This window comes from Brachyistius frenatus, unplaced genomic scaffold (genome assembly GCF_029030835.1).
Source record: "Brachyistius frenatus isolate BFR_SWC_R1_liver_20210118 unplaced genomic scaffold, ASM2903083v1 Contig_58, whole genome shotgun sequence".
Classification (NCBI taxonomy): Eukaryota; Metazoa; Chordata; class Actinopteri; family Embiotocidae; genus Brachyistius; species Brachyistius frenatus.
This window is the reverse complement of record NW_027210657.1, coordinates 1,677,192-1,692,938: the sequence shown is the minus strand read 5'-3', so window position 1 is coordinate 1,692,938 and position 15,747 is coordinate 1,677,192. Positions and strand designations below refer to the sequence as shown.

Here is a 15,747-nt window from a genome sequence, read left to right as displayed (position 1 = left end):
TTTATGACTTTAATTGTTCCATTAAGGCGCTTCAGGGTCTGGGAATGCTTTGTCATATGCGCAGTGTATGAGAGTGAGAGTGTGTGTGTTTAAAGTTAATGCCCTCAGGCTCATCAGCACTCAAGTTTATTCTGCAAAGGAATTCAAAGAGTTCAAGTTTTTTAATGCTCTGGATCTGAACCAAAGCCACAGAACCTGGAGATTATACTGAATGTTTATCATTTCCTGTTTTTGAGGCTGTCATGTCACTGGCTGGGTTCAAAGAATTCACACACACATTCACGAACAAATACACAGACTACACACGGATGCATAAATTAAGGTAAAGTTCTTACTGTATTTTCAGCTGCAGACTTTTATCTTCTTCTCTAATACCTAAACCTCTGATTAAAAAAAATAAACATTAGGACCTTTCAGTGTCTTACCATGAAGGTGGGATAATGCTTGCATCTATTACTGAAAACTGTGTTGATTTTTTTAGAAGCTACTTCATTAAGTTTATTCATTACTTTAAATGATTTGGTTTGCTTATATAACGGGTTTTTGGACTTAATTGGAATGATATAAATTAACTTATTGGAATAATAAACCAAATTGTTTTCTCAGAAAAGTATTTTTGTGTCTGAGATGTCAGAAAATTTAAAAAAAGATTGTGTCACAAGATTCCTCAACCAGTTGATATCTTCAATTGCTTGATCTGCCTGAAAAAGTCCAAAAACTACAATAATACAGAACTAAAAGAGAAATAGGACAAACCAATTCAATTTTTTTTGCATGTTTGCTTCAAAAAGTACCTCAGTGTTTAATTGGCAGGTGCTCAATAGTCAAAATATCTCCTGATATATTTTGTGTCACTAAATCAATTATTTGTTTCTGCTTTAATTGTTAAAAACTTAAGAACAATTTCAATAAAGCACAGGTATGGCCTACATAATTGTCCCAAATAAACCAAATTCAAATAGGTGATATCCTTTAAATATCCATCATCCACGTTATTCTTTACAGGATATAGAGGTTATAGAGGGTCATGGAGGAATGGAGCCAATCCCAGGTGACGGGTGAAGGCAGGGTTCGACACAGCCGACTGACAAGTTCCAAACCAAAGCTACTGTAAGGCAACAGTGCTAAATGCTGCACCAGCATGCCACCCACCTTAAATTATAAAAGTTTAGACACATTTGGAAACTAAAAAATGTCTTGTTTACTGTAGGCAACTAAAAGACCCTTTGGCACTGTGTATTAACGGGAATATCTGGCTGATTTCTTTTTCCACGACAGTCTCTCAAAAACTGACGTAGCTCATGTTCCTCCTTGATATGGTTACATGCAGTAATACCACACAGGTTGCCAGCTGCTGCTTTGACTTTAATGAGAGGTCAGGGGTCAAACGGTGACCTCACAGGTTTGACAACATGTGACCATCAGCAGTCTTCACACGTCTGACAGAATGGCATCACACACACTAGATCATTGTTGTTCTTGGTGAGTCGTTGTGGGTGAGGTCGGTGTGACTCAGAGAAGGTCCACAAGGACGTAATAGAAGCAGGAAAACCACTTCACTTGGATGAAAAATCACTCAATTTCACACATATGAAAGCTTTCATACAAACAGATGATAGTTTTATCCGATTTTTAGTTTGGGCAGAGACACTTTAAGACTCTGTTTATTGACTGAATCAAATGATGCAGATATTGGTATCACATTTAACTTGTGGATAAAGTTATGCGGGAAAGAGCAGAAGTTGGATTTCAAGCATGTTCCTGTTATGTTGGACACACCAAGAAATGTAGGAAGTCAAGCCTTTACGTTCTGTGATAACATCTGACAGAATTATCTGCATAGAAAGCCTTCAAGTGTTTTTGTTTTTTCTTTCGATACCCTTATCAGTGTTTATCTTTTTCTTCTATCCGTCCCAAGCCGAGCCGCTTCTCTCCCCCATCAGCTGCCAGTTGTTCCCCCGAATCTCAGCCGTACAAGCGCTCTGAGGGTGATTAATGTGGGCGAGACCCTCCGAGCCTCTCTCAGAGGACAACGAGGGCCACAGCCCGAGAAACAGTCAGCTGCATACTTTCAGCGCAGAGTCATCTTTTACTTCTCCCAAATCTACAAGTGACAGACTGCTGAAGTGTTGGAGCAGATATTACAGGCCGTTTACTACCAGACATTTTCACTGTTCATTTGACAGTTTCAAACAACCATCGAAAAATACAAATTATTTGTGTTTAAGTCTGTGCTTTTAACCTGTCTATTCACCACATTTCATCATGAACATGTTATAAATGAGATTATGGAGAAATGTGGTTTTTAAAAAATCTAACCAGATGGTGGTTGATCAATCATTAAAACTTATTTTGGTAAATACTGGAGTTTCCCCTATTGCTCTTGTAAAGACTGATAGCACCATCTTGTGGTTTGAAAGAGATATTTATCTTCATCTGACTAAGAAGGATCCATTCACGTTTGTCTATTACTGGCTTCTTCTTCAGCCACCTTATGGTTTCAATATTTTCAACGTTTTCTTTAATTAATATATTTTGTTTTTGTCTGTTGTATGTCTTTACATGTCCTTATTGATCACTGTGTTTCAATTTTTGTATTATCTTTCATCATTCCCCTGTAGTTATGTTGCTATTGTAAATGTTGGGACCCTCTTGAAAACGAGATGATACATCCCAAAGGGTTTATCCTAATAAATACATGTGAACATGATGTGACTGGAGTGAGTCTTTGGATGTTTTATTTAATTTTGTTTTGATTGTTTCTTTCCTCTTATGTTCAAGTCTCTCTGATTATTTTAATTCTGTTTGATTATGTGCAGCACTTTGTGCTTAAATGTGCTAAATAAATAGATCTGACTTGACTTGGATGTGACTTCACGTTGATGTGTACATACAGGAAATAAATGACAAAGTCCAGGAAGCCAGTCTATGAAAGAACTGAAGATGAATTTGTTTCCACTCTATGGGGAACAAATACTGCAGTATTTGTGTTTTTATCAACTTATCTGAGGCAAACTGCAAATCTGTTCTATTAGATTTTGGTAACAAAGAGCTTTTGATTCCCATAATCAGAACATATCAATGATGAACAGTTATTTTATCAAAAGTCAAGCTTGGGAAATGGGGACACAAAACATTAAAAAAAATACAATAAATAAAAGCAAATGACACATTGTGCTTAGACTTCAGCAAATTCATCCAGAGAGAGAAACAGGATGTCCTTCCTGCTGGCCAGCGGCTGTTCTCAACACAACCGAGAAACAGTGTGCATGGGGGGACTTGACAATTTACTCATGTTAGAAAAATCAACCGGACACCAAATTATTACAAACAATACAATATTGTCACAACAAGTTGATGCAGTGCAGACAAATTACAACAGCTCACAGTAAATGATGTCTAATGTGTTGACAGGACTCATCTGTTTTAATGTTTTCAGGCAGCTAAAAGAGTGTTGAAAGCTTTTCTCTCTTTTTTTTTTCCCTCAAAAACTGCTTCTCATGTCTAATGTGTACGTATGACAGTCTAAAAGCTGTGTGTGTTACTGTGTTTGTAGGATTGGCTGCTTCAAACACAGCTCGCTGCTTCCAGAAATTATGGGCATTTGGTTCTCCACGTGGAAGCGCACCAGGTGGCCAACACTGAGGAACACCTGGTCACGGGTCCGCACCTGACCACAAGACAACAACGCAGACAACAGGTTTAAATATTAAGGTCATTCTCCTCTCCTCGTGCAGGTGTATTTGAAATCCAACAACACAGCTTTTACCTGTCCATGTGGATCAACTAGCAGCAGGTGCCGCACGGTGGCTCCCTCCATACCGCTGAGTACATACTGACCAGAGGCGGAGCTGCTCTCTCTGACCAGGAAGTCCCCGCTACAGGTGAGAAGTGACTCCGCCTGCTCTCTTCCTAACCTGGGATGAAGAACACAAAGTTACTGAGAAGGGAAGAGGGGCATATACTGTACATGAGCATATACAAAGACATAATAGTTGGTCAGACACTCATAGGAAAAGCTACAGAGATGTTGTTTACCCACCTGCCGTGGAACCATCCCTCTTCCTGGATCAGGTCCTGGACCCGGGTCCCAGAGAGAGGAGTGCATTGATCTGCAGTGTGATGGAGATAAAGAAAAAAAAAAATAATATAGCAGTACACAAGGGGGAGTTTCTCAAACTACAATTAACCACCATTATATGCTCTTTTTTTTTTCATTTAAATATTAAATATTGTAAAAAGGTCTAATTCTGGACCTCAGATCTTAGTTATATCACAGTGTAGAAATACTCTCTTACAAGTAAAAGTCCTGCAATCAAAAGTAAACTTAGGCAGAAGCGCATACAAGTATTAGCATAAAAATACATAAAGTACCATAAGTAAAAGTACTTGCTATGCAGATTATCCCATTTTAGAATAATGAATATTATATTATTTGATTATAATTATTGATGCATTCATATATACATTATTTTAATGTTAAGTTGCTGGTTAATTGCCTGTACTTCTACTGTTGAGTAGTTTGTGGATTTCACCCCCACTGATCAATAAATACTTATCTCTTACCCACAAATTACAATTTATTTGTTGATTTGTATGTTGTATTATTAATCTAAATCAGCAATGTAACTACTAGCACTAACCCTTTTAAGTAAATGTAGTGAAGGAAAAAGTACATTTCCCTCTGAATTGCAGTAGAGCAGAAATATCTGAAATATCATTAAAAATACTGAAGTAAAGTACAAGTACTTGAAAAGTACAGTACTTCAGTAAATGTACTTAGTCACTTTCCGCCACAGAGAAACATGCAACAGTGTTGTTACATACATGCATGGAGAAAACAGCGTAGACGTATTTCAACTTTTGACTGGGAGACTGTTGATGATTTTCACCTGCAGGTGGAGCTGGAGTTTCTTCTGTGATGGAGCAGTTCTCATACATCGAAACAGGCTGAGACAAACCGACCTGCAACAGCACAAGATGAGATGAGTCATACACACAAGAAATATATCTTCACTCGCGAGCGTGTGTGTGTGTGTGTGTGTGTGTGTGTGTGTGTGTGTGTGTGTGTGTGTGTGTGTGTGTGTGTGTGTGTGTGTGTGTGTGTGTGTGTGTGCGTGCGTGTGTGTGTGCGTGCGTGCATCGGAGGGCAGTGATGGCCTAAAGGTTCGACATGTGTGTTCATGGCAGGAAAGTTGCCGACTCTGATTCCAGGATGAGCACAATAGTTCTGGGAAGTGAATGAGAAGTGCAGCGGTGCATCCCTTATTACTACCACTGAGGGACCCTTGAGCAAGGCACTTAAAGCTCTACTGCTTCTCCACAGTGACACACGAAATTACACTCTACACGGGCGTAAGGTGTAATTGTGTGAACATTCCACGAAGTCATTCCGGAAACACTAAAAAACACTGATGTACGATGTGTGTCTGTATCATATTTGATCACAATAATATGTCTATTTTTTGTTTTTTAAACATGTAAAATTGCTGTTTTGAAAAAAAAAAACTTGCATCTTCTGGGTCTCATTTAAAAATCAGCTTACTTCAAAGTACGTAGTCCTCTGCTGAAATATATAAAACACATTCTGGCATGTTAATATAATTAGGTTAACTTTGATGTGAAAACAACTAAAACATCTCCATGACAACGAAGGAACTTAATATGCTGAGGAAGGCCACGAGATGTGGTTCAAGGCTTCGTAAAAAAAAAACTATTTGGACTTTGTGGTGAGTTTTCTGGTCAAACTACTGTTTCTGAGGTCTAAACAGATATCCAAGCTCACCTGACTAAATGTCGTTTGTGTTTTGGAGTTACACTGAATTCTTACCCCCTGTATGTCAGCATCCTGTTTGTACTCCTCCCTTGTGATCCGCTGGTCCTCTACACCACCAGCTGGTGGCATCTTTCCTGGGATAACATTGTAATAGTCGCACTGTTTGCTGACTTCACCTTCCGGCTTTTGGTCTGTTGTTGTCTCCTCTGGGCAACATTTGTGACAGATTCTCACTGCTGACCTGAAAAGATAAATTTACATGATGTTCAGGTGTTGATGAATTGTGTGGTAATTTAGTGGGTTGTGTAATTTGGTAATTTACAGAAGGACCACCTGGGGCTGGTAGAGAGGAGGGGTGGTGTTTGGCTGAGAAGTTGGCGGAAGCGAGTCTCGAAGGCCTGTCCGATACTGTTGATAACTTCACCGGCCCGACCCTGAGAACACTCCAGGATGTGACAGGCTAACACACAGAGAGGACATTTTTAGTGTTTACACAACGAAGCAAGACCTTTCAGTGGAAACCCAGCCCAGCTTATTGTAGTGATAAATTTGAAGCACAAAACTGTCCCTTACCTCTCTGATTGATGAGGTCCTTGGCAACATAAGCAATGTAATCTGCCATGTCCTGTAAACAAATTGAGAGACACATAACTAAAGGCATGACTTAAAAATCCAATAATTTATCTATGTAGTTTAAAACACTCTTTTGGGGTGTTAATGTTTTGTCAAAGATGTCTACGTTCTGTGTTGCAGAGACATCTACTGAATTTAACCTGCTAGCCTCGACTCTTTCTCTCTTGTAATACCACGTTGTACCACAAGAGGTGATAGTGAGTCACTGTAGCATCTGTGGGGCAGTAGACCGTCAAAAAAAAAAAAAATTCCATAAAACAATTACCAACGCTGTCTATCTCTTTACCGGTTTCTCTCTGTGTGCCTGTCATTCAGGGTGCGCACGAGAACAGGAAGTCTGCCGTCAGTTCGGTGTTCCACTGAAATCTGTCCCCCCATTAGATTCTGTAACACCTCCTGATGTTCTTGCCCTCACCCCTCATGCCTCAACCTGACCAACCCAATCAACGCTCACAGAATCTGATGGATCACAGATTTCAGAGAACTGAAGGCAGACTTGCTGCATGCTACAGTGACTCCCCGTCGCCCCTTAAAGTACAAAGTGGTGTTACAAGATGGAATTTGATTCTCACAAATTATACCTTTAAAGCGAGACGATTTCACTTTTGCTCAACAGTGGTTTAAATGTGAGCAGTCTCTGTTGAAAGTTTGCTAATATTTACCACGATAATCTACTGGTCATAACAAACCAATTGAGGATTATATTGAATTGAGTAAGGGTGGGATTTTTTTTCTATGGTTTAATTTACATGGAAATGGAAATACGAATCATTTTTCTTTAAAAACTTATTGAGACGTTTGCTGTGTGTGTTTACATGGTCATGAATAAACCTTCTGACAGTGCTGTTTCAGTTTATACCTGCACTTGTGGTGAATTTACGGTCTGTAATCAGCCTTTCGATTAATAATTTTGCTTGATAACAGTTTATTTAATCACTTAAAACACAGCAGACATTTTAAGTTACTTGTCATCCATGCGTTTTTGTCTACTTGATTAATTCTCTCCTCATCAGTCTGAAACTAATACAAGAACGGAGTCAGCTGAATATGTCACCATGAAGCTCCTTTGACAGATTGATTTTAATTCCCTGAGCTATCTTCCATGTGTCCAAGCCAACTGAGCAGAGGTTTAGGGCACACGACAAGATTATTTTAGCTAATTAATTAAACAGCGAGCTATAATCCCATCCATAGCTTCACTCTCTCTAATCTTTGCTTGGTGCAGCCGGGCAGTATTATGATGGCAGTGAAATATTACAGTGTGTACACAGAATTTGTATTTAGCCTTTGTTTGAACTGAAAGAGAGAGTTCAGAGATGGCAAACCAGATACAGTTTTTGTTTATCCAGCAGTTAGCAGGGTTTGACCTACACTGACATGTCCCGCTGGCTGTTCATAAGATAACAGAGCTGCATTGATTTTTATATGCATTATCAGCATTCAGGCTGCAGGAAATTTACACCGAGCATGAATAACCCAAATTCTGTCAAATGGATATAATGTGGACACAGACAGGGGAAATAGATACGAGCAATTACTTTGAAACACATTTGGTGAGGTGTAGAGATGATGAAAGCACACACCAGCTTTGAGGGATGCGTAAAGTCATAGGAAGAGGTCTCATGATTTATTGCTTCTAATAATGAAACATTCTAAGAATTACATTTAAGACTTTTAAAAAAGAGCCGAATTGGGAATATAAAACTTATTTACTGAATTTAAAGAATAACACACATACAGAAGTGGCTTACCCCTGAGTGGAAGAGTAACCTTTCAAAAGCAACTCTCAAGTGGTCACATGAATAATCACAGGTTTGCTCATAGCAGGAATCGCCTATCAGAGATAACAATACATCTGCCACCTACATTTTACCCAAATGATACACTTTCGAAACATGTATCCTTTTTTAAAACTTTTTTTTTTGGTGCAATCCTTAAAACCCTTTCCAAGTTGGTATTATCTGTTATCTGTTCATAACATACAATAATGGGAAAATGTCTGAAATAATTAAAAAAAAAAAAAACACAAGTAAACACACTGCAACAGAGTGCAAATTCCTCTGCTGTGTCTGGTAGAGGAAGTACAATAGAGGAGTATGATAATAAAGGGAACGTAGTACCACGTTGCTGAGTGCAGACAATGAAGATTAATGAAAAGTGATTGCAGATAAACTCTGTAACAGCTTAATCTCTCGGCTATTTTTTGAAATGTCCTCAAAAAACACCCAAATTCAATCAGTGACAGCTCAACAACTAACTCTGAACAACCTCCGGCTCCAGAGATAAAAGACATTTGGGAGAATTTTGATTTACAATCGGTCTCTCTGTCTCCATAACCAGGCCAGGAAAAATCCAAATGTTTTATTCTCCTTAATAAAATTTAAATAACAACATTTTAACCATTTTAACCAAACACTGACGCTCTTGAACGTGTTCTAAAAACTCTCTACTGCAACTAACGAAACACAACAACGCTACATTCAGTTCTGTGTGCTACAGTCAGAAACCTTCTCGTAATGGAGGCATTTTAATAGCAGACGCAGCTTGGTCCCCGTACAAGGACTGTCAGGATGAAGAGGGTTTATGCTTGTTTCTTTGCTGTCCTCATAAATGCAAATGATAAAAGAAAAAACAAGTGGTGCAACAGCCAATCAAATGTTCAAATCTAACAGACAAAAGCTATTCTGAATTATGTATATTGCTTGAGATAACTTATTAGAATCGCAAGCAGTGAAATGTTTTACTCTTAAGACACTTTTGATGTTCTTTAAGGGAATTTTTAACTCACAGGGAGATTTGATAAATATCTTTAATTCTCAGAGTGAGAGTCAGAGTAAAAGAAGGGATTTTTATATTTCACTTAAGTCTAAAGTTTACTCTTCACGGTTTAATAATTGCAGACCCTCACCTTGGATTGCCAATTGAAAGTACAGATTGATGAAGAGTTGGAGCAGGAAATAATTCAATCCCCTTTGAATTGCAGAAAATCAGCCAGTAATCAAACGAAATCAAATTACTCACTGTGTGTGTGTCTGTGAACATGCTACCCTGTTTGTGTCCCTATCTGACCATGAACGTGTTTGTACACGTGAAACCTTCGAGAGTATGAACTTACTGGGTCTCCTCCAGAGGCAAATGAAATGGCCTGCATGGGGTGGTGGGCAATCTTCTGTAGGAGAGAAAAGAGGGAAAAATACAGAATCAGGGAAGGTTTTTTCTCAGTAATCCAGATGTGTGGCTGATATGATGTGGTCAGACGTGTTGAGGCTGTCACCTGTAAGGAGGAGGCGGCGATCAGAGTCATACTGTCTGTGGAGACAGTGAGGATGATCCTGCTCCCAGAAAACTGCAGGTTGATTTGACCAAGAACAGCAGACAGTCCTTTGCATACAGCCTGATGATGACAAAAAACACTGTTATTCCAGTTATGCCTTTGTTGACTGCATCTGTGTGTGTGTGTGTGTGTGTGTGTGTGTGTGTGTGTGTGTGTGTGTGTGTGTGTGTGTGTGTGTGTGTGTGTGTGTGTGTGTGTGTGTGTGTGTGTGTGTGTGTGTGTGTGTGTGTGTGTGCGTGCGTGTCTTACCCTTTTAGTTTTCACTGTTGTTTTACCTGATGTCCTCTCACAGAGTCTACTGATTGCCTCTCTGGAAACACATGCATACACACACATACGCAGATTATGAGCATGTACACATTCAGACACACAAGCACACACACACACACACGCACGCACGCACGCACGCACGCACGCACGCACGCACGCACACACACACACACACACACACACACACACACACACACACACACACACACTCACATCAAGCACAGAGATACCTTTGTAAATTTGTGCCCTGCTAACATGTGACTTGCAAGAAGGAAACTATCTTACAAGTATGGCTTTTACTTTGAAAAGCAGCATAATATGCAGAGAGAGAATGTAAATAAATACATAAGTACAAAACTTAAGGACATTTCTGAGGTATTTGTACCTTACTTTATACTTTAAAGAAATATCACACTTTTTAACTCCAATACAGATATTTGACAGCTTTACTGACTGAATTGGGTGTAACATTGTGAATGTTTTACTTTTACATTGTGGTACTTGTGCAACTGATTAAAAGTATGGACATGAACTTTCTTACATCAAGACTACATCAGTCGCAGAACTACAATTGTCAAAGACAAACTGACTTCAGAATAAAGCTAAAAGCAATCTGCACCATTAAAGAGGTCACACTTCCACATACTCCTGGTAAAACTTGTTTAGCTATGCAATCGATTACATGCTTGTCTTCAGAGGGCTGACTTTCTGGTCAAAGAGGTCAAAGCATACAAACACCACCCCACATAAAAGTAACATCCCACTTTCTAGGAAGCGAGGCTGTTTACCAGGAGGAGCTCTCCAGCTCCTTGAAAACAAATCGTATGTAACGGATTGAGGTCTCTCTCCCCCTCTCTCTTTTAATAAGACTATGAGAGATCATTAGGAGGAAATTCATCTAATTGGATTTTCTGCTCCATCATTCAACAGTGTTGTTGTGAACAGAGGTTGCTGTGTTTTGGCATCCTGCACTAGAATGTTAATATCAAATGATGAGGAGAAAGCCCCGGGATTATGAAAAATTATACATTTAATTTAATTTCCCTCTTTTAAAATTTTTTGGGAATTAGCTACATATGTCTGTTTTGGAAAATATATGTTGAATGGATTTGCAGTAAAGCAGTTTTCTTTGACTTCCTCTGTGCATATATAATCAGTTTATCCATGCTTAGTTACTGTACATACATATGTGTACAGTATATTCGTGTGTGTGTGTGTGTGTGTGTGTGTGTGTGTGTGTGTGTGTGTGTGTGTGTGTGTGTGTGTGTGTGTGTGTGTGTGTGTGTGTGTGTGTGTGTGTGTGTGTGTGTGTGTGTGTGTGTGTGTGTGTTAACACAGAGAGGTCCTCTTACCGTGTGACTTGCATTCTGGTATCAAAGTCGAGGGTTCTCATGGACTGGGTCACCTCCACACTGCCCATGTACTGAGAATACACAACAAAACAACAGTTACTGGCTGATCACAGTGTAAAATAATACATGAAGAAACTACCGTAGTAAAAGTATTAGGTGGACTCAAACAGGGGCCGATGAAGGCAACGTTTCCGTCCTATTCCTCCAATTTAAGTGCCCTTCATAGGGGTTGAAAGATCGTGAAGGAAAACAACCCGATCCTCCTTCAAGAAACTTGTTACTTTCCATGACTTTTTTTTTCTATTACACGTTTCCTTCTCAACTTTATGAATTTACCTTAGAGTTTGTGTTCAATATATGCAACATGTCATGATGGATTTACATTTAGCTCTTAATGGTTCACAAGCCAAAAAGCATGGCAACCTCAAAGTGTTTTCTTTTTCAGTATTGGAATATTTCATACCCATGGAGGTCCATGGTGTACCACAGGGTTACATATTTGGTCCTCTCATATTCTCAATACACATATTTCCAATCAGACAAATTATGTAACATCATAGTGTGGAGTTACACACTTCATAAAGTGCAGAGGACAGAGTGGCTGTAACTGAACATGTTGATCAACTAAGTTAAACTTTGATATGACATAAATAGAAACCAATTATGTAATGACAAATTATATTTTTTAAATGGTGGAAAAGTATATTTTGTGCATTGTAAATTCATGAATTGTTCTGCAAGTTATCCTACTGGGAATGAAGTCAAACATCTGAAGCATGGCAGAAAGTCAAAGAGGAGTTACTAGGTGTTAATGGAGCAGTATAAATACCCATCAAGATTCAAAATAAAGATTTGAACTGGACTCAAAACAATGGCAATATGTTCAGTCTGTGGCACAAATTTCAGAAGTCACCGCATTTTCCAACTAAAAAATAGTACAAGTTGAGTGATGCTGATATGCTAAAACGCTAGCAGTAGCATCGCTGACAAGCTGAAATTTAGCAGTTCACCTATAATGTTGACTTCCTTAACTTTGCAGATTATGTGAATTATGTGAATTTCACTGAAACAAAAACTAAATTTGAGTCAAAAAAAAAAAAAAAAAAAAGTGTATTTGATTATAAAGATGTGAAGAGGATGGAGGAAACTGAAGCAACCAGGGAACATGTAGGCCATGTGCTCGGATACACTTTGACCAGTCCCACTTCTATTGGCCGCGAGTTTCAGTGGAGCCAGCCCTACAGGCTGGAGGCAGGATGAGTAAGTCCATTGATGAAACCAGACTTAAATCAATATGTGTATATGTGGGTGGGGTGAGTGGGCGGAAGTGTAATGTATGTGTGTGCTTGTTTATAGAGGACTATCAGACAGTCCGTTCTCATTTCCATCAGCGGTCAGCCCTGCTCCTAATCACCCAAGCGGACACACCTCCGGTTCTAGGACAGCATGGGCTCTGCTGATACCGGATACATTCACACGCATGCACACACACATACACACACACACACACACACACACGCACACACACACACACACACACACACACACACACACACACACACACACACGCACACACACACACACACACACACACACAAGCACCAATCTAGTGAGGAGCAGAGAGCCAGGATGAGTCACTACTGCCTACACAGGAAGCTCTATCTGAGAGGGAGGGGGTGAACGTACGAAAGTGAGTGTGATGGTGTGGACAGAGCACAGAGTGTGTGTGTGTGTGTGTGTGTGTGTGTGTGTGTGTGTGTGTGTGTGTGTGTGTGTGTGTGTGTGTGTGTGTGTGTGTGTGTGTGTGTGTGTGTGTGTGTGTGTGTGTGTGTGTGTGTTTCTACTGTATGTGTGCTTCCTATGATCACGTGTTTGTTTGTTTTTGGACTGGTGGGAATTAAGCTGCGTATCTCAACTCTCTGCTGGGACCCTGGATGTGTGGAGGTTTACTGGACTTTCGTGCAGAGTGTAAAGTGAAGAAGCTGCACAATGACACACAAACAATATCTAAGTGATCTCTAACACATAAATATATGAATAAATACTAAATATAATCTAGCCAAATGGTCAAAGTGAAGAACATGATGATTAGACGGGGAAGTAAATTCCCACTCACCCTTGTTGCAGACTGCTAAATAAAAAGTACGATTTGTGTTTGTGCACATCAGCTTGTGTTCGTGCACTGCTGACATGTGTGCAGAGAAGTACCTTGATGTGCTGGTGAACCGCTCTGTTTGCTGTCCCCACCACTGTGCAGCCATCTACTGCAGAGGAAGTCTTCAAACAGCACAGACCACCTCTATGTTGGGAGCACGGAGGACAGCCGGGGGTCCAGGGCAGACTGGCCATCCGATGCAGGGTGATGGGTCTTTTCGTGCAGCACAGAGCAGGGTGAATGAGGGGTTGGCCAGAGGACAGGGGCACATTAAGGGAAGGGGGACTACAAAATCTGTCATTAGGTCCTGAGGCCCACTCTGTTGTGGACAGGGATTCGTCAGAGTGTCCACTGATGGCTCTGTCTCTGGCTGCGTTTGCCTGTCCCCTCAGGCCTTGCAGGGAAATAGGACTTAGCAGTCGGATATTAGCCACACGGGGGATGAAGTCCCTCAGGGTGGACGGCTCGTGGTGCGTGGGCGTCCCAGGATCCAGCTGAGCAAAATCTGAGCCCAAGCAAAGGTCCCTCTTCAGGGGCAGCATCCTTTGGGGTTGATCCTCCAGAGACGTCTGCGAGTCGTTGCGCAGACGGCTGTATTTGGTGCGCTTCAACATACCTGTAGAAGATAACTGGTAAAGTGTTAAGACATACAGCACATTGATTTCCATTGTACTGATTGTGTCTGTGATGAACACAAAAGTGACCTGCCTGGTAGGAGTCCTGTCTGTGATTTGAACCTGGGTAATGTTTGCTCTCTCATAATCAGGGAAGGGCACTGGACCAAAGTAAGAAAGAGAAAATCTGTTAGGAATCAGAGTCACATTCACAGATGGTACACGCAAAGGTTTGATTAGAGATAGAAGAAAAAGAAGAGACATTAAAAAAAAAAAAACATTCACTTCCGAGTTTAGGCTGATTTTCACATCAACTGATCTATGCTCCTGGTGCACTGTGTCCTCAGATCATTTGATGGGATTACCACTGCGCATTATACTAGATGGAACTCACCAGCGTGGGACAGGGGTTGTCCTGTGTCGTCTACAGTCCAGTCTGCTCCGCTATAGTCATGCTGAGTACAGTCCCATCCTACTGACCCACTCACTCTCTCAGTCAGCTGCCCGGCTTCCAGCTCTGCTTCACCTCCACATCAACTTTCCTCTCCTCTTGTCTTTTCTTTCTGAGGCGCAGCAGAATTGTGCAGCTTTTATGAATGAACTTTTCTTTCTTTTCTTTTTTTTTTTATGAATGAGAGGCTCTCGCTCATTTCCTCTGTGTCTCTATGACGGTGCATGCAGATGAATGTGTGAATGGAGCGGAGGAGAGATTGACAGACGGCCCCTAAGGCTCACTTTCCCCTCCCTCACCCATAAACTACCGTCCAATCACAGGCGGGCAGGGTGACTCATGCTGTACACACACACACACACACACACACACACACACACACACACACACACACACACACACACACACAGAGTTATACACTGAAGCAGAGCCAATAGAGTATATGAGAGCTCCATGTCTCTCTTCTAACATCAGCTGCAATTCATAGATCCTATTAAAGTGTGTTATTAATACATTCTTAGCCTGATTTACTACCCTAAAAATGTTTTCTCTTAATTTCAGAATATGGGATTTTATTTGTAATATAGCTCACACTTAATCTGTAATAAAAAAAAATACATTCCATAGTGTACCTAATGCATGCATTATTCAAATAACCGGCATGAACACACAAGAGGAAGGAACTATGAACTGAAACATTTGCATTTCCGTTTGATTCCGATCTGAGCAATATGCTAGGCGACGACTGAAGACTGCGTTACATCCTGCACTTATTCCTGATTAAATGATTATCATCTTTCAACAACAAAAGGCAGGCAGACTGTAGCAGTGCTACCAAATTTATGGCTGAATTACAGAGTAAATTCAATAATTTAAAGAGTAGAGAGCTATTTCTGACTTCAGCATTTTTTCTCTCCAAAACAAATAACAAATACAGATGATTTGGTAACTGCAGACTGTAAATAAGTTGGATGCAACAGATTTGACAAGTCTTCAAGTCGGAGTGAATAAAATAGTACACAGGAGAGCTTTGTCTCCTCCTAGTGGTCATTCATTAAAATTGCAATCCAAACCTGTAGGTTTAATCATCAGTTAAATCTCATGACTGTTTTCTTGATGTATTGTTAAAAAAAAATGTTGTCTACGAAATATCACAATACAG

At 40.2% G+C, this 15,747-nt stretch overlaps 1 protein-coding gene across 3 annotated transcripts; it reads right to left on the bottom strand.

Annotated features, from left to right (window-relative positions):
• Positions 1–1,262: 1,262 nt before the first annotated feature.
• Positions 1,263–14,861, bottom strand: LOC138625038 (SHC-transforming protein 1-like). 3 transcript variants are annotated; one of them, XM_069705697.1, is made up of 14 exons: positions 14,529–14,861; positions 14,229–14,295; positions 13,574–14,136; positions 11,366–11,436; positions 9,993–10,053; positions 9,684–9,803; positions 9,525–9,575; positions 6,350–6,401; positions 6,107–6,236; positions 5,831–6,017; positions 4,893–4,965; positions 4,043–4,112; positions 3,770–3,917; positions 1,263–3,670 (listed from the first exon to the last, which is right to left on the bottom strand). In XM_069705697.1, the coding sequence occupies exons 2-14, from the start codon at positions 14,278–14,280 to the stop codon at positions 3,542–3,544; spliced, it is 1,707 nt and encodes a 568-aa protein (XP_069561798.1). In that variant the 5' UTR covers positions 14,281–14,295; positions 14,529–14,861; the 3' UTR covers positions 1,263–3,541. The 3 variants fall into 3 exon arrangements, with proteins under 3 accessions (XP_069561798.1, XP_069561795.1, XP_069561797.1); XM_069705694.1 differs by having other exon boundaries at positions 9,525–9,578; positions 14,529–14,860; XM_069705696.1 differs by having other exon boundaries at positions 6,110–6,236; positions 9,525–9,578; positions 14,529–14,859.
• Between the last annotated feature and the right edge of the window lie 886 nt (positions 14,862–15,747).

Bases quoted from the DNA above. Each gene is read 5' to 3' on its own strand.
- LOC138625038 (XM_069705694.1), bottom strand. From the start codon at position 14,280: ATGAGAGAGCAAACATTACCCAGGTTCAAATCACAGACAGGACTCCTA. The intron at 9,804-9,992 runs GTAAGACACGCA...TGTCATCATCAG, and splicing joins CAACAGTGAAAACTAAAAGG to GCTGTATGCAAAGGACTGTC. The intron at 3,671-3,769 runs GTAAAAGCTGTG...TCTTGTGGTCAG, and splicing joins TAGTTGATCCACATGGACAG to GTGCGGACCCGTGACCAGGT.